We start from the raw sequence: 23,170 nt of genomic DNA on the forward strand, positions 1-23,170 counted from the left end.
ATTTATTTTCATAATAAACAATGTAATTATAAACATTTCATTCAATTACACTAAGCATGATAAATATGAAGTAAAAATATTTTTTTTTTTATTTTTTATTTTTTTTTAATCTACAAGTTTAAAGGACAGAATGAATTCACATCTGCTTTCGTGTCTTAATTTAACTGCTTTTAGCCGATGCCGTGTGATATGTTCCTCTGATCAACTCTTTAAGTTACAAAATGAAACCTCATACCAATAACTCATGTTACATCATTTCCCATTTACAGACAAAAAAATAATAATGTACATTTACATACATCATCAGTACAGTTCAACATTAAGTTACATTTCTCAAATGTGCAAGATTAAGCAAATGTATACTGTAGTCAAATAAAAACAAGATTTCCTTAAATAAATGTTCAAGTTTAACTGAAGCACAGGCTGCTGGTTTTGACAGAGGTTCACATCTACGATACCTTCTGCACGGGGACATCATCTAACACGGGGGGGGGGGGGGGGAAGTGCAGCTGTTCAGCAGGTCGGCTGTGACAAAATCTTGAAGGTGTTTGAAGAACCCGACAGTAACTGTATAACCTACAGTTTCAAAGTGTTTATAGCTGTACATGGAAACCCTGGAGGGAAAGCATATCTTGATCCATAACCGTTTGCATTATGCTTCTTTACAGAAACTGATCAGGACAAACGCACGCACAGCCACAGAGAGGACGTATGGCCTGCAAATGATAAGATGAGATGCTCACAAAATGCAACTGGACGAGGGGTCCGTATTGAGGGAAGTGACGTGTGAACAGGTTAATTAGGTTTGACACAAAGAAAGAAAAAAAAAAAAAAAGGCAGACAACTCTGTTCATGACACGGATGAAAGCAGCAGTGTGTGTGTTTTGTTCTAGTGTTTTTGTGAAGTCCCTGCACTTTACTGAAGAAATGCCGCCACGTTCGCCAGAACTCAAAATTTCAACTGATTAACGAAATTCATTGCACATCTGTTTACAAACAGCTCACCAACATTTCTTCATTCTTGACATTTAAAAATAAAAATCTCCCACTTTTTTTTTTTTTTTTTTACACAATCTCACTAAACGTGTGATTTTGAACTTTGTAGTGACAGGAACCCGTCTTTTACAGCATCACAGGCACTCTGACAGAGACCCAGTGACTTAGTAGTCAAAAAACCCCATCCCCAGCAGCTTCCGGCACATTTCAGAGCATAAAATGAAGCTTTACAAAATGAATAACTTGTCTTTAGTTTTTCCTCACAACTGTATTTCACGTCTCTGAGGATTAATATGTCAATCCTCGTCTAATACCACCAAACATTCTCACTGGGGTGTCTCAAAAATATGAAACTACTTACTGTAAATGTTCCTTTCAAACATAAAGAAAGGAACACTCAGTGTGTCACCTCTGCAGATGAGTTATTTTTTTTTAGTTCAGGTAAATTTAAACCCTTCTTATTCAAATGCTGTACAGAAGGATACCACACACAGCTTCTCTCCAATTAGGAGATTGTGACATAAAAACACCCGACGAGAGGTTACGAAAAAAAACAAAATCATTCTTCCAAAAAAGAGGCAACCACTGAAATAATCGCACAACATGAAAGAGCAAAATTAACAAAGTTAGAGGAAAAAGCTTGGAGTTCCAGGTCTGCTGAAATCAAAGAGCTTATTCGTATTTGGCTGTAGTGACGAGTTTTGCCAGCCCAGTGTGATGAATTCAGAGCATAAAAAAAGTATTTCTTTTCTTTTTTTGGTGAAAGTCCTGGAAAATGAGTGCACTTGGACACGCAACGAAAAGAAGCAGCCAAACACCTGGAATGCGCATGATAAGTCTTTAAAGCAAACATTTAGAAACTCGTTTTTTTGTTTTTTTCTCCTCCAAGTGGAATTGCACTGAATTTAAATCACACGTTGATGTAGCTGGAGAGGTGATGAGGCTCGAGACGAGCGCTGGACCGCGTCCCGTCTTATCTGCTGAAAGTCGTGGTTCTCGTGGGCGTCTCTGTGTAGGAAAAGAGCAGTTCTGCCTGAGAGAAGCGTTCCGCGGGTTTGTGGGGCAAACCGCGTGATTTGTCCTTGTTCAGCCGTTCAGCCGTTCTCCATTCTTAAAAAGTGCGAGTTTAGCTTCATTTTTCCAATAGTGTGATGATAATGTATCACACTAGTCCTTTTCTCCATCTTCACTGCTTCCTGGGGTGAACAAAAGAGGATGAAGAGAGTTTAAACACGAGCTCAACTGATGCATGAATATTACTCTAACATGATTATTTCATGTAATTGTACGGACCAATGAGCTCGGTACATGAAAGATATGCTCACAGTAGTAAGAGAAGAGAACTAGAATAGTGTTATATATATGAATAGTAAATTAAATAATATCTTAGTACATTTGCACCAATAACATGATGAGATCAACTACTTTTAAAGGAATAGTTTGACATTTTGGGAAATACACTTATTTGCATTTTAGCGTAGCATTGAGACCGGAACAAGCTCAACCAGCACGTCTACCAGTTAACTAATAAACACAAAGAAGAGTAAAAATAACATGTTGTAGATTTACAGCGAGTTATGGGACAGACTATTTCTTTGTCAAGGAGAAGTATTATCCCAGTGTGTTGTTGGAGACTTCAGCTTATGCTAAGCTAACCTTCTGCTAGTCATATCTTTTAACATACAGAGATGTGAGTGGTGTCGATCTTCTTATCTAACTCCTGGCATGAAAGTAACTATTCCTTTCAGCCCGTGTAAAGACCCACACAGGTTTGGTGTGACTGCATGCTTAACTTGCCTCCTTGTTCGATGTCGGAGTCGGTGAGATGCGTGAGGGAAAAGCTAGCGATGCTGGCCGGGGAGATGGAGAAACGGGAGTAGTTTGAGGAGCCGGACCAGCTGGGCTCCAGCACGCGCCCCCCTGCTGCAGGCGGCGAAGACGAAAAGCGAGATGCTGCCGATGAGGACATCGTCTTTGATACGCCGTCTTTATCCGTCTTGGGCAGGAAGCCGGGCGAGAAATCATCATCCCACTCAAAACCACCACCTGCAGGGATGTCACGAACGAGTCAGGGCATGTCATGGCAAAGACAATCTGCAGGCGCTGCACACATTTAGGGTTTTTGCCATTACCTTCTTCATCAGTGGAGCTTTCGGAGTTGGTGAAGCGGTTCAGGTAGCTGGCAGTGGACACCGGGCTGCTGAACTCTGGAGCCTGATTGCGTGAGCCTGAGGAGTGGTCACCCAGTTCCTTGGTGGGGGTCTCCTACATCAGAAGGAGTTGGATGTTAATTAGAATTAGTCTTATTTGTTACACCTATAATAGCTCTGGGCAATGAACAACAACATTGACGATACAGTACCTGGTCAAACAGGTAGACGGTGACATCGTCGAAGAACGACACGGCTCTTCTGGAGTGATCTGCATCGCAACTCTCAGGAAACGGGGACGACGAGGCCTGGACGTTGAGCGAGGTGGGTTTCAACAAGCTCTTCAGGTTCTTTGCACGACTGTCGTCCGAGACGATGAGTGGCACCGGATGCACCGTGTCATCCTCGCTCTCTGAACTGGAGCTGTGCAGCTGGTACCCGCGGACGTCGTCGTCCGAGTCATCGCTGTTCTCGTCCTCCTCGTCCGCATCCATGCTGTCCTCCTGTCCGTCCCGCCTCCCCAGGAAACGCCCCTCCATGTCCGGCTCTCTTATTTTTATGTCAGTCGCGTAGGTCCTGGTTAGCTTAGCATGACCCGAGCTCTCCGGCACTGGCTTTGAAGGGGCAACAAAAGGAAGTTGTGGAAGGACTTCAGTTGAGGTTTCTAGATCTTCTGGTTGATCAGGAGATGTGACATCCTTGTTCACATCTTCATCTTCACTGTTGGGAGACTCTGCCGCCTCCGTCTCGCATTTCACTGCAATATCTGAATCTGCCTCCGGTAATGTTCCCCCAACATGAGGCGCTTCCTCGTCGGTCTGTGCCTCGGCAGCTACAGAAGATTCTTGCTGAGAAAATAAAGAATCGACATCCCTCTCCACGTTGACCTCCAGTGCTGGACCTCCAGCAGCCGCGCTGATCGCCTCGGTAGAGTTTCTCAGCCACGTGACTTCACCAGAACCTGCAGCAACCGTTTCTTCAGACTTCTTCTCGGGTTCTGATTCGTTGTCTGAGAAATAGGCGGAGTCTCTGTAGTTACTGCCCATGAACGGCTCCTCGGCAGGAGCTATGTCATCTGGTTGCTGGTCCTCGCCGGGATCCTCACTGTGAGTATCCAGCACACCCTCTACTTCAGAGATGATGATTTCTGGTGGAACCAGATTAGTGGCAGCTGTGAGCTCCTCCGTCTCCTCCTCCTCTTCTTCTTCTTCTTCTTCTTTGGCAACACTCAAGCCATTTTTGACAGGGGAATGGTCTTTAACATTCGGCTGAGAGTTCCACTCGGGAGACTCCAGGTTCTCCGTCTCATACCCGCTGTCGGATATTTTGTACGGAGGCTGGAGTTTGTGTTGGGCTAATTGAGCATTCAGCTCCTCTCCTTGTTCACCTAGCCTGTGGATGTCAAGAGAGTCTAAAGAGTCCGGTGTCTCTGCTGAATTGTCTATAGTTGGTAGAGTGGTGGACATGCTGTCTTCCAGTAAACTGTCCTGGCTGATCTGGTCCAAAGATGGCCCGGAGACCAACAGAGAAGATCTGACAATAGGGCGCCCATCAGAGTCCATAAAGGACTCTTCGTGGTCAGATAGAGTGGATTCCAGTTCTGTATCTGCATCCTCGATTAGCTCACTCAACAGATCGTTACTTGTGAGGTCTTCGCTGTGTCCGTTGTCTGAGGGCAATGCTTGGACTTGCAGGTTTTCAGGCATTGTACTTCCTATGGGCTGAATATTATTCTTTGAGGTTCCAAGGTCTTCTGCAAGGCTGGGAATTTTGGCATCTGTGCACAATGAGTCTGTAGTGGCACTTTCAGAGATTGCAGGGGTGTGGCCATCAGTTTGACCGACGATGACCTCAAACCTCTCCGAGGTAGAATCAAAACCAGAGTCTGCACCTCTGTGAGAGGATTGCAGCAGACCGAGGTCTTCTGTGGAAGAACTATTTCTAGCTGGCAGCTGGTTGCTTGTGTTATCGTCTGTGACCACTGTAATGAAAGGCACCAGTGTTTTATTTTCTATCAGAGACGGAGATAACTCCCCCAAGCTGTAACTCGGAGAGTCTAAAAGTTCCTGTCTCGAGGATGTGCTACATGTTGCAGGTTTTAAATAATTGTCCGCTGAGAATAAGCTGCCTAAATTCTCCATGTTGTCCCAAGAACTCATTTTGAACCGTTCCTCTGGTTCGTGGGCTCGACCGGGGAGAAGAAAATTATCCTGTAGACTCGAGAAACTTGGTCCGTCTTTCATCAGGCTGTGTTCTTTGAGAAACATAAAGTTGTCGGCTAGTTTTTCAGCGTTCAGAAGCCTCTTCTCATCTGTGTTCTGCCCCTCCGCTTCCACAGAATCCGCCAGGGGAGGGGCTTCTGAACAATCCCCTAAAAAAGAATCCCCATTGCTTATATCTAAATCCACCTCCTGGACGGCTGAAGGTGCACCTTCAAGGAAAGGGTTCCCGTTGCGCTCTGGAAGCTCCATAAAACTCCGTCTCCAGGAAGGAGAGTCCTCTTGCTTGGACCCCCCGTCAGTGAAAATGTTGGTGTGGTACGGACTTTCATTTTCAAGAGACGACCAGACATGGCTGTCTGGTAAATAGGAATCCTTGGAGTCAATACTTTGGTGGAAAAAATCAGCATCCGTACTAGACTCATCCAGACGGACATCTTGGAGAACAACAAAGTCTTGCCGGCCCGAACTGAAGTCCATGTCTTGTCCTCTATTCCCATCTTCCCCAACAGTGCTCTCCCCTTGTTCTTCTAGTTGTATGAAATATTCATTTCCATTCGACGGCTTTTGTGCATCAAACACTGGTACAATTCCAGGAATTCCTGAAGGAGCGTGACCACTTCTTGTGCCTGCTGCTCTGGCAACCGGATCAGGGAAATGGGCCTGGATGTCTTCACTGGAAACAGGAAAGAACATGCTGTGATAGTTCAATGTGGTGTCCATGCCCGAACGCCCATGGTTGCCATCATAGTGGTCGTGCTTGGCTGCCTCCCAAACGTACTCAAAGCTGAGACCTTTGCTCGTTTCTGTAACCGTAAGAACTTCGTCGATCTCTTGCCGCAGGGCATCGTCGGCGAACTGTTCCAAGATCGGGTAAGACGAGTGGCTGACAGTGGTCTGCCGCGCGGAAGGGTTCGGCTTGAGAGCATCCCAGCGTTGGTCAAAGTCTTCTTCTATGTCCTTCTGGCCTTGCATGCGCAGGTAGATAAGCAAACGGTGGACTTCCTCTGCTGTGGCCCGCTTATCTGGAGACAGCCAGCAGAACTGCAGGACCTCATGCCTGCAGTAACAAGGAGATCAGACAAGATACATTTTAAAAGGCCAAATAACGTTGAATCCTGCTTTAAGGTAAACGACGGTCACTATATATTTGTATGCAATTTGTGCCAATAGACCTATTCCAAAAACTCACCATCTGTCGGAATAAGGGAGATCCAGCTGTGGCTTAAAGAGTTTGACTTGTTGATCCTTGATCACATGAGTGAGAACCTCCCGGTCAGACAGATGTGGGTATGGCTGGGTAGCGTTCTCAAAGAGCTCCCACAATGTGACTCCCAAGGCCCTACGGGACAATCGAGGACAAAATGACTGTTGGAACTTACAAAAGTTATCTTGTGCACCTCGAATTCAGCAAAAGACCTCAAACCACAAAACTCCATGAGGTGAGCGGTTATGAACACCCTAACTCACAGCACAATACTTTAAATAAAAATAAATGAAATGATTCATAAGCAGCTATGATAGTAAGAGCCACATTTAAACAAAGGCAACTTGGGAAACTACTTCACCTAGCTCTGCATGTTTTGACCGAAAAGCATTTGGGCAATGAGTCGTGAAGTGCGGGAGTGGCTGAAAAGAGTGTGCAGTGTGGAGAGATGCTTAGTCTGTGTCGTGTCTTCTGGAAATGATCCAGATTGTTTGGTAGTTACAAGCCCTTGTATTTGCAGGAAGGGCTCGTCTTTCACAGCAATCAGCCAGAGGTGTACTGCAGAGCAGTTTAATGTCTTATTCCAAATATACTAAATGTCATGTATACTTAAGAGTTATAAAAAAACAAGGCCTCGAGTGTCAGTGAAGAGCTGCGGTGTGGTGCCTACCACACATTGCTGGGCTTGGTCTGCTCCAGAGTAATCACACCTCCATGGCGCTCGCCCACCAGCTCAGGAGCCAACCAGCGAAGAGGTGCAAACACATCATCCTCTGTGATGACGTAATCCTCCTATAGTAACATAGTAAAACAAAAATCAAATCAGTCACACACGATGTTTGCTTCTTTTACAAAGTGGACCGATCTAGATTACACTGTAAATAATTGTGCAAACACTAGAGCTCATTAAGTAGCTCTGCAACAGGAGCCATTTGACTGTTTATTCGCTCTCCCTCTGCCTCTCTTCTTTCTTTACAGAAATAGACTCGCAGGGTGACCTTATCTTCAAGTATTAAATTCAGACAGCCAAACTGACGGATCAGCAGTATTTAAGGAATGCAGCAGACAGAAATGCCTCGGGACATAACGGCATGTCCGGTTACAAGACAAGACAACCATCTTCAGTGAGACATGCGACTGATCAAACACCTGCAATAAAAAATAAGATTTATTTTCTGTGAGGTCATCTGGAGCTGGCTGCACAACAAATAAACAGACTTCACACATCGGCAACTTCAGTTCATCAGCTGCACAAAGTGGAGAAGTTCCTGATCCACTGTAAGAAGGACTATGTTGTTGACTTGGGTAAATTACAGCTTTTTTGGGGCAAAAAACAAACGGCTTTAAACTACTCAACTCTCATTAACATGTGCCTCGTGGAACAATTTAATTAAGGACATTTAGCCGGCCACATTTTCTGATGAACACGGCTATTACAACAGCACCTATGCTAACTTTTTAAGATCAAAATTCATCCAAGTATAGAGATATTCCAATTAATTGGACTCTTATGTGTATTGGACCACTTTTATTATCAGGGGATTGATAAGTGTTCTCACAATTCACCCATCAGGAAAAAGAAGATGATAAATAAGGTAAAACAAACAGAAATGTTTTCACTGCTGGATCCATCATGGATGCCCAGTCTCCCCCCCACATATCCATGTCAGCCAGCGTGAGTTTCTCTCTAACTACACAAACACTCCAGATGCTTCTACTGTGTATCATCGGGCTGCTGGTGCTTGGCAGGAGGCATTGTGGGCTGTGTTGATCTGCTACAAGCAAAGACACCTAACACAAGTTTACATTTGGTATTTGGATCATTCCTCTCCATGTGTCAGAGTATCTATAAAGCCTCCAATGTGTGCAAATGTGTCTGAAATCTGATTTTGAGGAGCTCCTCCTTGATGTTTTCACTCAGTTTTTGTGACCACAAAAGAAAAACAAACAAGCTTTCTGCCAGCAATTTGAGTTTTAAAGGTCAAGTTATTACAAAGCTCTGTCAGACTGGCTAACTCCGCCCACATCCTCCTACTACTCCCAACCCCTGCCTACCGAATATCCGGAGTAACCGCCACTGGACGATATGAACAGACGATTGCCCAACCCTATCGGATCATGTAAAGCATCTTGTGTCACCAGCCCTCGCTGTTGAAAAATATGCATTTCCATACAGCAATTAACAAAATCTTTATCCTGAAAATACCTGAAATTGAGGTTTTTGCTTACTTTGTATCTGTAGGGTCCAATGCCATAGTCTCCCACTTTGACCGTTAGATCTCCCGTCAGGTAGCAGTTCCTCAGAGCCAAATCACTGCGAGAGCAGAGAGAACGACAACATTAGATTCTTACACAAATCCACAATCACAGATTATGAAGCGCGCAGGCAGCAGTGTGAAAAGAACACAAAATCGATCGTATCAACAAAGGAACCCACCGTCTCCTCTTAACCTTAAAAGGCTAAGATTACCGCACAAGTATCAGGGCAAAGGAGTCTGGCAAGGATCACAGGAGACTTTGGCAACTACATGAAATTCTCCTCCTGTCATTGCCTCTGCTCTTCACCTTGCAACAAGGCTCATACAGGAGGCTATTCCTGACTCGTGCATACAGCAGCAAGATACAGTTTCTAGAGGGAAACACAGAAACGTTTTGTGAAGCTGCCAGGAGAGGGCGTCCGGAGCGTCCGGGTCTCTCGCTCTCTCTCTCTCTCTCTCTCTCTCTCTCCGCACATTAAGCGGATATATGGCAGTTCATTCGCACTTTCAGAGGCAGGCTTTGGTTTCCCCTTCAGTCCCGCCGGCATTCCCTGTGCACAAGTTCAGAGTCCCTTTGACTCGCTTAACGGCAAACACTGCTGACACCAGTGTTCTTGCGTGTGCGTGGCCCAGCAACTGTCAGACCAACTAAAACCTCTGTAAGATAAATGGAGATTTATTTTAAACTCCTCTGTTGGCTTCGGGCCCGACATACAGTAAGGAAACGGGTCCAACTTCTTCGCCCTACAAGGCCGATACCTTGAAAAGAAAAGCAAAACATTGGCAGTACTTTGTACTGAAAATATATGTTGAGCAATTACTAAACCGTGCCTTAAAAAGGAAAACCTTCCACACTTTCTGAATGAGAATACATCAAGACGTTTTGCTCTTTTGTAGCACCATTCTCACCCATGCATGATGCTGAGGTTTCAGCTCTGGATATCGGCCCACACAGCACTGACGGTTCTGTGTCTGTGGAGCAGCACCATCAATCACCTCTCACTCAGTTCTGCCAGTGTGCGGCTGCACTAATAATTCAGCTAGTGTAACCTTTTAATTTATAAAATTTGTGTTGCTAAACTTAAGTGCCACAGAAATATTTTTACGATTGCAAATTTAATTTGTCCACATGGGGGGGAGCTATAGAACTCCCCTTTGAGTTGTAACAAGGATTAAAACACAACGCCCAATATGAGGCTATCCTTTTACACGCAAAGAGCAGAATCATCATATCCCTCTGGCTGCGGACAGCTGACACTGTGGCAATGCATGGGAGCTGTGTTATTGGAACCCTCCGGGCTTATTCGGAGCATACAAAATAGAGCTGATGAGCGGAGCGTCGTATGTAACCCCGAGCCACACGGACCCCCCTCTGTGGCCGGCTGGCTACGCGCAGCCAGACAGCCAGCCAGCACTCGCTGGGGGTGAAAATGAAAATGAAATGTTGCCTCTCTGCTGTACACCCCTTTTTTGGAGAACACTGGTACTCCTGACACCGGTTGGACAGTAAGCACTTAAAGAGAACTAACAGTTGACCAACGTCGTAACAATCTTATTTTATGAGGTTTGTGTCTCGTGACATTAAGTATCCAGTTAAGTTCCTATATATTGACAGTGTACCATGAATATTGTATTAGTGTTGATCTTGATTCAAACATTATGCAACATGTGTTGACAAGTAATGTTAAAATGCTGAAATTTCAGCACACGTTCTGCACAAATTGAAATACTTATAAAGCTAAATGACAGATTATATCTCACTAAACAAAAGCAGTCCAAATGATAAAGACAAAGGTCAGAAAATATTAAACATTATCACATATGCTTTCTTATTAAAAATACATACAAGTAAGAGGGTAAAGAACTACAAACACTGTGCTCAGCTTAGTAAGTCTTGAACCTGGGAGCTGGTATAAGTGCTACCTGTGCAGGAAGTTGTGTTTGTGAAGGTGAGTGACACCAGCGGCGATCTCACAGGCCATCCTCTGCAGCTGCAGCAACTCAGCATTTCTGAACATCCAGTCCTGCTGAGACAGGTAGCCCCGCAAATCCCCCTGCAAACACACACACACACAGCTGTATTAGCTTACCAAAATCTAACATAAACATTCAGTAAATCCAGAGGAATCGTATTTGTATTATCGCAACAGGAGGAATTGGACAAGCAGGTGTTGGTTAAATGCATTGCTCAGAGACGGCCACACGGGGGCAGTAGACTCTCCCGTTTCTGTCTCCTCAGCACTTCTCACTGCGGATGTGGGAGAGGACCAAATAAGGGTAACGCTGTTTAATGGACCTCTATCCTGGGGTCACAGAGACTTATAAATAAAAGGAGTTCAGCTCGGGTCAGAGAAATAAACGGTGCTTGTGTCCGTTTGGGTGTCGGAGCCCCCCGTGAGTGGAGGAGAGCAAACAACGCTCACCGGTGTGAGTGATCATAGTGCCGTCAGAATATAATAAAGGGGATCAGGAACGAGGAGTTCCCCTCGGTCCGATGTAAGGGTTGAGAAGCTACAGTACTCCACTATAATGTGTATAAAGACAAAGAGCAGACCGAATACACTTTCCCCTGAGGAACCAGCTACCCCACACACACACACACACACACACACACACACACACACACACACACACACACACACACACACACACACACACACACACACACACACACACACACACACACACACACACACACACACACAGAGAGAGAGAGAGAGAGAGAGAATACGTGGGGCACTTTTGTTGAAAACTGTCAAAAATCACATGCAGTTACCGAGCGTGCAGGTTTGTGTTTGAGTGTTCTTTTCCCTGCAGCTTAAGTTAGATGAGTCGTCTTACGTAAGCGGCATGGTTTGCTTCGACCACATTTACCCCTGCGTGCGCACACACACACACACACACAGAGAGACAGATATATACACACAGCTCTGAGAAGCAGTCTTCACAGAAGAGCTATATCCAATGTATGGTAAGTGATACCCTTTGTATTTGTGACGGCTGCTCAGCAGGTGATCAGGTCCGGGTTTCAGGCCGTGAATGAAACAACGTTTACTGTGAAAGGCCAAAACAATTAGGCCTCGTGTCTGACCCGGGAATAAACAAGAATGTACTAAGTTCCAAATGAACAGATCCGTGTCTGGCTCAGCCATCACATGATCGAGTTATGTAAAAAAAGAAAAAGAAAAAAAAGAATCAAGTTATTTAAGTCCTCCATACTACTAGTGGAGACTAAAGCGGGCTGTATTATGATTACTGTTACTCACTAAGTGTAATAAATGAGTACATTACTCGTATTACTATAGCGAGAAAGGTGGAAACTCACACTCGCAGCCGGTGCAGTTACTGAGTAACACGTTACTGCTTAACACCGCTGTTAAAAAGAGCAAGTGGACCATTGATGGGTTGTGTAACCAACAGTCCTTGTTAAACGAATTTTAAAGAATGAGTTCCCACCAACAGTTTGACAAGGTGAAATATAACACTCAATCTGCCCATAGTCAGTAATGTATAACTTCCTAAAGGCCATGACAGTAATAAGATAAAGAGCACTGCCATTACATCGGGAGGATTGCTGCATTAACAACCGGAATAAATGGAGGAGATCAACAGCTTTGGAAAGCCAGGAGTCAGCTGGCTCATGACCGAGACCCTGAACCAGAGACGGGTCTGCCTGACGAGGAGATCCGTGCATCAGAGGCCGTCACTCACTCGGCGGTATGTGACAGTCTGTGGGCCCCCCCCTGCACCAGTTGCTTGATGTATTTCGATGTGTAAAATGCTTTGAGTCAGGCCGTCAGAGGGAAAGTCACAGTATGTTGGCTTTTTGGGGATTCATCTCGTCGACCGTGCAGCTGCAGTGTCACGTTTCAACATCTATGGGGATGATTGACGCGGCCCCCGAGGTGGTAGGAGGAAGGAGAAAAGTCGTCTTTTACTTTAAATTCAACATAAAAGCAGGTTTAACGCAGTGTTTCTACATGGAGTTAGGTGTTACATGCAGGTAGTGCGAATGGAACATGAACTGTTTATATTGAAAGACAGGAATCACGTATTGTGCCAGACACAATCCCACTTGGATGAAGTCCTAAAAACTCTTAATCCAGCCGGGGATAACGAGTACAGACATCACTCAGTTGTGCTCCCCTCACACATTATCACCTTCAACAAACGGGACCTGGTCTAAATACAAGACCTTCCCGAATGACTCACACACACCTGTGATAAGTCAAACATTACTAGAGCTGGCTGGGAGAGACCACAATGCTGAGACACCGGCCAGGTCTGGGCAGCCGGACAATACCCAACAAAGTTATGCAACGCCTGGCGAGACAAACTAGAACACGCTGGGGGAGGTGGTGGTGGTGGGGGGGGGGGGGGGGGGGGGGGGGGGGGGGGTCACCTAAACAGCAGCCAAGCATTTCCTTTTTTTCCTGCGAGCAAATAAAATGTGGCTCAACATCCAAAGAGCGCAAATGAGAAATCTTCTGCACATTTACACTCAAGCAACTAATACGTTACATGAAATTCAGATTTGAATCCACCAGCTGGATGTGATATTTCCCTAAAAAAAAAAAAACAACACAACTGGAAAGTCGAACTTCATGGCTCAAGTTGTATTAATGGGAACCACGAAAAAAAGACTTCCTGCATCCGGGCATCAGGCAGTAGAAACAGCTGCCAAATAACAACACTATGACAATTCTCTGTAGGTTCATCAGCCCTTTTACACCGTTGGGCTGTAAACACGTTGCCATTTGTTACATTGTTATTATAGAAATATCGGTTTTAGCCACTTTAAAGAATAAGGAAAATAATTACTAGTAGCAACTCTATTCTGCAGCTTTAATGCTCCCTTACTACAGATCTGCATGAATACAGATGACACACACACACCTTACAATCAGTCAACCAGTAGCAATTATGACAGACTAGAAGTGACATGCAGGGACTACTTAAGTGGAGAGAATGCTGACTCCCTTCTAAGGTATGTTTCGAGGCTGCACTCCGATGGATTAGGCTACGTCACAGTTTAAGGCGTTTCTAATATTTATGCTCTTCTTTTTACGAACAAGAGAACACAGAGTTAGAAACACTTTTCAAGATATTGTTATCCAAAACGACAAACTACAGCTTCAACCTCTCTCTGACTGATTAGTATTTATTACAGCTTGTATTGCATTCAAATCTGCAGTGTTTCTAATTTCTCGGTTACTTAATAACATAAATATTTTAGAGTCCACGGTGCAAAAAGCTACGGTACTTCCCGTCGTTAAGGTTTGTGCTGTTAATAAATCAAACAGACACCTGGTGGTGTATATTTTTAGGTGACTTCTTGCGTTTGTCGCTGGGCAACCCCGGAGGTTTCTTTAGGAACAGCTTAGTTTACTTTAGACCGAACTCAACCAGTCTCCAAAAACGCAACCCATAGAAATGCACAAACACAGCAACTGGTGGAGGCGATGCCGGAGGAGCGTAAATGGAGCCCGGCGCTTTACTGGATGTGAGAATGTGAGAAGTCCCAGGCTTAGACTGGCTATGCAGCGTGGGCAGGAGGAAGAGGAGGAGGGCGTTCCCAGCAGTCAGGCTCACAATCGGTAGAGAGAAAAAGATAAATCAGCGGCCATGATGGTGTCCGAGTTACGTCGATATGTTAAGATGCACAGAGGGGCTACGCAGTAGGGCCGCACAGCGATGCGTGCTTACTGGACGGTATTTTAAAAAAGGGGTCCTGCCCCATGAATGTGTGAGCTTAACATGAGATCATTCTCAAATATGTCAATTAATGAAGCCTTCTAAGTTTAGCGAGCAGTAAATCTCTTAATTCCTTGACACTAGTGCACAAACATTGCATGTCAAATAGGGGAAGAAATAAGATTACACACCGCAGATTTATTTCATTCCCATGAATATATTATGAGTTGAGTCATACACAGTCAGTTATACATTTTTGTATATTAAAAAAAGGGCGTTGATGGTGTATTTTGTGCTTTTAAATAACATTTAGAAGAGCGTGTGGTCACTCACCATTTCACAGTACTCAAAGACAAGTAGGAAGGGAATGGCCTCAACACACTGTCCCAGGCATTGGAGGATGTTTGGGTGCTGCAGCACTCTGTAGACAAAATAACACAAAGCCTGTTGATGCTGATGCTGATCAGCACTTCAATAAGCTTTGAAAGAACACCTTAAAATACTATCGGTAATATTGGAGAGGAGATTAGGTCTGATGCAATGTGTAAGAGGATGAGAATGTGTTTTGAGTTTTGCACAAAGCAGAACATTTGAGGACGTCATCGTGGGCTTTGAGAAAAACGAATTGACATTTTTCACCAGTTTCTGACATTTTACGGACGAAACTACTTATCGATTAATTAAGAAAATAATCTTTCTATTAATCGACGATGAAAATATCTATTTGTTGCAGCCCTACACGTGTTAAATATATTGATTTTTAGATCACCTAATTATAAACAATAATAGCCTTCAGTTAGAATGTGTCTACCTGTATGGATCTCCCTGCTGCAGGAAGTCATTCTGCTCCGTAGCACTTGCATTAGCTTTCAACTCCTTCACCACCACCCTGGCTCCTCCTGGATCAGTGTAGATCTCACTGAGAAGGACCTGTTGGTACATGAAGATACTTCAGGATGAACAAGACACAGAGAAAAGAGCCATGGAGCATTTATGCCTCTACGTACAACAAGTTACAAAAGAGGCAAATGTTGAAAAAGGCAACAGATGATATTTGAATGAGGCAGCTGTCCCGTGCATGTATAAAGTTTAATTTTCAATATATGCTGCATACAAATGTATAGTGGGTTTAATGGAAAAATCAAGAAAAATTACAAAAAAAAACACAATTTAATGTTTTCAGTTTTTATTTTTTTTAGTCGTTTGGGACTGTGCTGAACTTGTACATTAATGAAAGCAGTCTCACCTGTCCAAACCAGCCGTTGCCAATCTCTTGGATATAACTGAGATTGTGACGTGCTACCTGGAAGCCTGTGGACCCCTCTGAGAAACCAACCACAACACAATGTTAATTAAGACTGTGCTAATTAACCAGTTTCATCTGGAGTTATGGAAAAGTTACATTTGTTGTCCTTAATTTCAGTTATAAAAAAAAAAAAAAAGGAAGAATACCATCCAGAAACCCAGCCATTAAAACTGTGTCTGCGAGTGTGCACGTGTCTGACCTGTGATACGGGCAGGGGGCTGGAGGTGCGGTGGTCCCGGCAGGGCCACAGGGGACACGGCGAGGGTGTACACCTCGGCGGGGGACTGCATAGAAGGTGTGTCCTCTGCCGGGGGAGTGAAGTCAATCTCATCGTCAAAGTGGTCCTCAAACTCCTACATCAACAGAAATCAAGAGTGGATTCAAAAACAGGCTCGCCATGAGACGACAACACAGAACTGCGGGGCATCCATTTCACAACAGAGCATAAATTCACAGACACTGTGCCTGTGACTCGATGCCCACTCTGCGTATTCATTAGGTTTGGCCTGCGTGGGGGAGCAGGTGGAGCCGTGTCCGCCGTCTGACTACCTGCCCGCCAGGACTCTCACCTTGAAGTTGATCTCCCGCTCCTTGCAGCAGGTCACACAGTTCACGAGCAACACCGCCAAGGCCAGAAGAGCCGTCAGCGATACCACCAGGGACAGGGAGAGCGAGACGGGCAGCATGGCCCCCGTGCTTCCACCTGAAATGATGAGAAAGCAAGACAGAAACTAAGCTGAATTATTCACACTCACAGCTGTGCTTCATTTCGGAATTAATGAATGAGAAAATGACAGTTGGCACCAAGCAAACCCAAGCGTAAAAATGTCTAAATCCACCCACAAGAAAGGTTCATTTAAGCTCGACGACAAAAATGAACTGCAACTTCTAGAGCGCATTGCTCCCTTTCACTATCAACGAACACTGTGTGAGACAAACTCAATTACGAGTGCGTAAAAGTGTCAAAACAGTGCATTTTTTTTATGGTGTACAATTTCTGCAAATATGACAATTGTGACTCTTCCGGCCGGACCACCCAACCTCCGCCCCTCATCAGCCCCTCGGAGAGACAGTTGTGGCTGATGAGCAGCTGATGGTGCAGCAGCGGTGACAGCGAGTGTTAAGTCTGTGCCGGTGGAGATGCTGCTGGCCCAGCAGCAGTCAGGGCTGACAGCCAGCCAGACACCCCCCCCCCCCCCCCCCCCCGCGCTGCTCAGCTGCTGCTCTCACACTACACCGATGCTGACCAACGTTCACACATGAGGCTTTCCAATTTAGTGCAAACAGACATCTTTGTTCTGCTTCACACGCAAAACACATCAACTATTAAAAGGCCCAAAGTATTCTAACCCCTGTGAGTAACATGGATAATGTGCCGTTAACAGGAAACAATAGTGGGCTCCAGTGGACAGCGAAAACTCATTTATACCAGATTTTGATGATGTCCCACATCGTCTTCTCGTGTCAAAATGTCACTGCTCATTTGAGTCACTTTGGTGTGTCAGAAGACGTTCAAGTCAATCCCTCCCACTTGGTGCTTACGTGTATATTGTTTGTGTGTGTGTGTGTGTGTGTGTGTGTGTGTGTGTGTGTGTGTGTGTGTGTGTGTGTGTGTGTATGTGCGTGCACTGAAAGACGAGTGAGATTTTGTGTCCCCACTCTTCCTCCTGTGTTTATTCTGTCTCCCACTGGTTGTAGCTTGTCAGGTACATCCTGTCTGCTAGAGGGAGAATCAACACCTACCGAGCCTCCTTCAGATTCCTGACAGACGAAGGCGGGCGCTGAATACATCCAGACTACAAAACCTGCTTCTAGTTTGGTTTTACGTCAGCGCATGAAGGAGAGACACAGCAGACTTAAGAGTAGGACAGTAATACAAGAAGAAAGCCCTTTGGAACTAATGAGAAACCAGATTCAGGCCAATGTGTCGACACTTAAATTACATTTTTTTCCCAAAATATATAAACTGTGCTTTTCCAGATGGGATCAATCTGAAGAATCCTTGCATTATAGTGTAGGTGATGCATGTGAATCTTCACCAAATGATGGTCCGGTCCTGGAATGTTAAAGGAAATCGTAATTTCTGATGTCCCCAAATCTGTAGCTCATCCCACGGTAACTGTGTCATCATTAATCTGTATTTATATTTAGGTTCATAGAGGAGTTGACCATTGACCATGCCATTATTAAAAGGTGACAGAGTGGTAACGTTGGCTAAACCTCAGCACCAAAGGTCTCAGGCAGAATAAAAATGAATTAATCTGGCAGCCTTCTCCCCCTCTCATAAATAAATCATTGCTGTGAAATGAAATAGCGGTAAGAACTTGTAGAGGCTGATGGGTAGTCTAAGAACAGCGCGGTGATCTTACGTCTGAACAGTTGTACATCCGGGGTGGGGGGGGAGGGGCAGACGAGATGAGCAGCAATCGCTTCATCTCCCTGAGGAGCAATAGATATGATCCATTGAGATCAATTTCATGTCTACCAGACTACGCCGAGCTATTGCCGACAAAAACAGAAAAGGATTGCTCAACCTATTTACTTATGATCACATTACAAATCTAGATCATGATCAAAGACGTCACATGTCACCTCAGCTTTAGGAAACTTAAAGGCAGATGTCCTGTGACGCCAGCTGTAAAATGTTTAAATACACGTAGCTCTGATATTTTACCCATTTCTAAATAATGGATGCTTCCTCAGGATGACGTCCACAAGTCTCTCCTCTATGCTGAAGATAGAGAAACAGTGTGAGCGTTGAAATATTGATGAGAAGAGGAATGAAAGATTAAATGGCTCCGTCATCAGGACACAGGCTTAGCTCTAAATGGAGATGTGTACTTACAACTGTTAAATGAAAGTGTTCCCCATCTTGTACTTTATCTTCGACATGAGGAGGGTCTTGTTAAGTCGTATATGGGCTGCTGACGGTTGTACTACATTCCTCTGAGCTACAGTTGTAAGAGGAAGGCACAGGTGGAGAACTGCTAGCCGACACTGCCCAAACCACTGAAATCTGCTGAGCGTGCATGAATCCAAACCACAGACTGCACAACATTTTACAACAAACAACACATCAACAACACAAGAAGAGGCAAATACATGCAGGGAGCAGTAAGAAGAAACAATGTCATAACAGGTGAACAAAGGCCAAAGACACTACGGTGTCCCTTCTTCATCTCTATTTTGGACAGCTGTTAGTTGGAACTGGTGGGTTACAGAGCCACACATGCTCTACATCAAACCAACGTAAACATTTCTAACATGAAACGACGTCTACTGCATGCATGCATGCATGACTGTACTGTTGCCATGTCACGCAACAGAGAGGGAAACCCCTGACTGGGGTCTTCCACTATGCCATGAAGAAGAAGGATTTAAAAGAAGAAGACTTTTTCTCTTCCAAAACCACACATCCATCAGATCAAGCTATTATTAAACTCATACCATGTAGTCTGAGACCATCCTTTTGTGAAATGCACATTTCATAATTCTAGACAGGCAAGATTTTCCAACATTATGAGTCCAAGAGAGAGCTAATGATGAACAGAAAATGTACAGCCCTGTTTAAATCCCATCCAAAATACGTCACGCTGCCTATTTTTCACAAAACACTACCTCCATCTAGAATTATAGCAAACAACGCGATCATCAGTCACTAGCAAGAAGCGATCATTCAGAGAGAATTCCAATTGGCTTAAAATAAAGCTGAACTTCACAACAATCCTGTGAGAAATATTGGCTAGAATTGCAGGCAGCCTTTTTTTTTTTCAACCCCGTCTGTTTCAGCCGAGCAGCGGGGTTCCAGGCGGTGCACGACACCCGGAGAGGCTGCAGCAGCAGTCAGAGAGAAGAAAAACAACACAGGAGCCGGGTCACGGCAGCGCTACATGGGATCAGTTCTCCTCGGTTAGGCCTTATCTGAGTCATGGGTTCATATTATGACTTGGCAGGACACACCAAATGACTCAACTGGTGTTTTCTTTTGGACCAATACGGCAGGGAGCTGCCAGGTCTCATTTCAGTTCCACTGCATATTTCAGGAGGCATTCACGCAAAAGCAGGAGCTGACCCATTTCTTTTTTTTTTTTTTTGCAAATTTCACCCACCAGTGTGCACAAGTGCATGTCCGAACTTTCCGTTCATGTACAGGATGAGGGATGGCAAATCGTCTGGCTGGCATGTTTGGGTTCTACTAGGAATTGTCTGGCTGCTATGATAAGAAGCACTACGCCTCATTGATCAAATGCACTAGTGGCTGGCCGTCGAAGGAATCCATATTGGATAAGCTTGTGTTCTGTCATTTTCAGTTATAAAATAGTAATATTTCCATTAAAACCATAAAAACATCCCTTCACAGACTGGTCCACAGTGTGTAGAAGCAGCATCCCTTACAGACGGGGTTGGTTATCACGGCATCACTGATGTAGTGGAAGGTTATGGCCAAAGCGTCCACCTTGACTAACAGACCGGACGGGCGTCCATCACACGGCTGTTACTACAGTTGAAACATTGACACTTCTGTTAAAGCTTAACTCGCTACCTTTACTCATGTGTGTAAACACAGCACACGCCACTTGAAGACTAGCTTTGCAAGAGACTTTCCAGTTATTGTTCTTATAAGTGGGATCTCACCCACACGTTATCTAAATGTTTAACTGCATCACATCAGGACACACTGGAAAATAAAGATTGAGGAAGTGGGGCAAAGAACAGGTTGTAATAAAAGCATAAAAGACATGTGCATGTAATTGCAGCATAACCTTTCCTGCGAGCTGTAACATAATTAGCAAACAACACTGTTGCTAATCATTGACTGGAGCTGATAAGACTGGAATATGGTTACACATTACCAAGACCTGACTACAGCATATTCATGTCTGCATCCATTCATTTCTCACGAGGAAGCACGTTGACTGACTGAGCATCTTGCTTTGACAAGCTGCAAAAAGAGTGAAATGCTGAAACCAGTACCGTGTCTCTCAGTGAGTGTATATGGCATCCGCAACACAAGGTTGCAACAAGTGATCATTTTTGTGGTTTGATTCATCTACTTTATTTACTGTACCATTTCTCGGGGAATCAAAGTTCCTAATTTTGTCTGGAAAACCGTGACAATATGTTTAAAAGCAACCAATTCAAAATGTGGGAACCAAATCAGTACTAATATCTGATGTGATGTAACCAAATGTTTGCGTATAAATCAAAATTGTCATGAATTAGTTTTTTGTTGGTCAATTACATCAATTACAAAACCGCAAATAAAACAGATTGAATTAAATTGATTCATACATTCAATTTCCTGCTGGTCTCTGAATCAACATGTGTTATCACACTGGCAAACCTTTTTTTTCTTCCGTGAGTACACTTTGATTCATCCAATAATAATAAAGTGATCACACCCGTGACACAACCTGTGATGAGGAAACAGTGTTTCCATGCTGGTAGGCCAACATCCAGTCTATTGTTCCATAAACTTGGTTTAAATGCCAATGACTGGACCAACCCTCACTGACAGATTAACGTCTGAAACTGCACTTACAATAGGCTGTACTATATTAACTCAGACACATTTGAGTTAAATATCAATCTGAAATAAACTAGACGAGGTTAGGTATTTTCTGAGTTCTGGTTGAGGAAAACTGTAAAGTTAACTGCTATTACCAGTTAGCAAAGTCGTGACGATGACATGCTGTTACTTAACATTATAAGCATTATTAAAATGTGCACCAGTCCATATAGACAGAAGGAATTGCCATCCTGCTAACTGTGTTGTCACATAAACAATAGTAGTTAGTCCAGGTGCACTGAAACGGTCTCCAGTGGTTAACAGGAAATGCAGCCAAACTGTTGTGTTGTTAGCTTTTAGCTGCTGATTAGCAGCCACAACTCAACAGAAACACTTGCTAGCTCAGCAGCTAGATAGACAGGAGATGTAGTGAGTGAACAGACGATCGCTTAGCTGTGTATCAGCTTACAGTCAGCTGTCTCACCTGATGTGCGAGGGTATTGAAGAGGGGCACCTTCAGACAGCCAACACACCGACAGGAGGATCCCACCGGCCAGCAACACAACACATCCATAGCGGCTCCTCATCCTCCTAGCTTAAATGTTAGCTAGTGGGAACCGTCGTCCGAAACAATAAATGTCTGTTTTGATGCTAAACCGTTATTAATCATTGATAGCCAGTTTAACGTCAGTGTAGGCTACATAAACGAGCATATTTCCTGTCTGTTTTTGACGTTAGCTACTTACTGTTAGACCAGCTAACTAGCCTCAGCTAGCATGTCAACGCTAACAGTTTCAGCTGACGACAGCAAACACCGCTACGACATGTTCCGTTGTCCATGGAGACAAAACGAGCCATCAACTTTCACGACGTGTCATATTTGATGTTTGTACCCTAATGTTATTTAAATGAACACAGCTAGAGGAAATTAACCGATAGCCCTGACTATCATGAAGCGGCTACCTTCCGAATCGCCATGTTCCTGTACGACGTCACATCACGAAATGAGGCGTAAAGACCTCAAATAATTGACAAGCAATCAAGCCAATCACAGCGAAGAATACCTTCGGGTTAAACACACGGAGCCAATCAGCTTCGAGCTTTATTATCAGACATGTAAATCCAGTGTATCACAGCTGAAGACAGCTTTATACATACAGTCACTTGCCAAACATGTGAGGCACGCAATAATGATTTGGAAAAATTATATAATATATGTTTATTTTTAGATTTATGGCCAACCTTAAACTGCCCAGTAGCATTTAATAGGTGGTCAGGGTAATCTGGCTGCTGCACGGAGGCTGGTTTAAGTACTATGAACTATTTATTGAGGATTTTTTTCATTTTCTTTTTTGTGTTTTGATATGAATGTTGATGGTTGTAGGATTTACCGGGAAACATTGTGAAATAATACAAAATTTTGGTTTCAATAGCGACAAATATAGGAATGATGCTCTTGAAAAGTCAACTTGTTATTTATCCCAGTTAAAGACCATTCCTCTATATATATTTTTTTTCCTGACATAATGCTATTTTAATTACTTTCAAGCCATAGCACATGATACTTGATTCTTTTATGAGATGTGATAAAACCTATGGAGAATATATCACCAAATGTAATTATTGTAATACTCTTCATGTTTGTTAACAAGACAAACCCCAATATTTCCCCTTTGTTATTTATAGCCAAGACTTACAATAGGACAGCGTCATGTTCTTCTGTTTACACAGTGTCTTTGTTACATTGTTTTAAATTACCATACACATTTAATACTAAAATGAAATTCACATAGCTGATTGATAATTATCACATTCATCTCATGAAAGATTT

General features: G+C 43.9%; 1 protein-coding gene across 2 annotated transcripts; it reads right to left on the reverse strand.

The window, feature by feature from the left end:
* Positions 1–2,088: 2,088 nt before the first annotated feature.
* lmtk2 (lemur tyrosine kinase 2) lies at positions 2,089–22,330 on the reverse strand. 2 transcript variants are annotated; one of them, XM_076086077.1, is made up of 14 exons: positions 21,824–22,330; positions 16,400–16,533; positions 16,030–16,183; positions 15,771–15,847; positions 15,336–15,454; positions 14,858–14,945; positions 10,754–10,884; positions 8,802–8,886; positions 7,243–7,364; positions 6,558–6,707; positions 3,359–6,425; positions 3,129–3,261; positions 2,794–3,042; positions 2,089–2,192 (listed from the first exon to the last, which is right to left on the reverse strand). In XM_076086077.1, exons 1-14 carry the CDS (start codon positions 21,924–21,926, stop codon positions 2,164–2,166), a joined length of 4,641 nt encoding a protein of 1,546 aa, XP_075942192.1. In that variant the 5' UTR covers positions 21,927–22,330; the 3' UTR covers positions 2,089–2,163. The 2 variants fall into 2 exon arrangements, with proteins under 2 accessions (XP_075942192.1, XP_075942193.1); XM_076086078.1 differs by lacking the exons at positions 14,858–14,945; positions 15,336–15,454; positions 15,771–15,847; ... (1 more) ...; positions 16,400–16,533; positions 21,824–22,330 and adding an exon at positions 11,607–13,148.
* Between the last annotated feature and the right edge of the window lie 840 nt (positions 22,331–23,170).

The sequence above is a fragment of the Anarhichas minor genome, unplaced genomic scaffold (assembly GCF_050575085.1).
Source record: "Anarhichas minor isolate MPS153535 unplaced genomic scaffold, ASM5057508v1 ptg000007l, whole genome shotgun sequence".
Classification (NCBI taxonomy): domain Eukaryota; kingdom Metazoa; phylum Chordata; class Actinopteri; order Perciformes; family Anarhichadidae; genus Anarhichas; species Anarhichas minor.

What these genes read in the sequence shown, in the direction of transcription:
- lmtk2 (XM_076086077.1), bottom strand. Translation starts at nt 21,926, where the DNA reads ATGAGGAGCCGCTATGGATGTGTTGTGTTGCTGGCCGGTGGGATCCTC. An exon ending in TCAATACCCTCGCACATCAG is followed by an intron (nt 16,534 to 21,823) that starts GTGAGACAGCTG and finishes TCATCATTTCAG; the next exon opens with GTGGAAGCACGGGGGCCATG. An exon ending in TCTTTGAGTACTGTGAAATG is followed by an intron (nt 10,885 to 14,857) that starts GTGAGTGACCAC and finishes GTGTGTTTGCAG; the next exon opens with GGGGATTTGCGGGGCTACCT.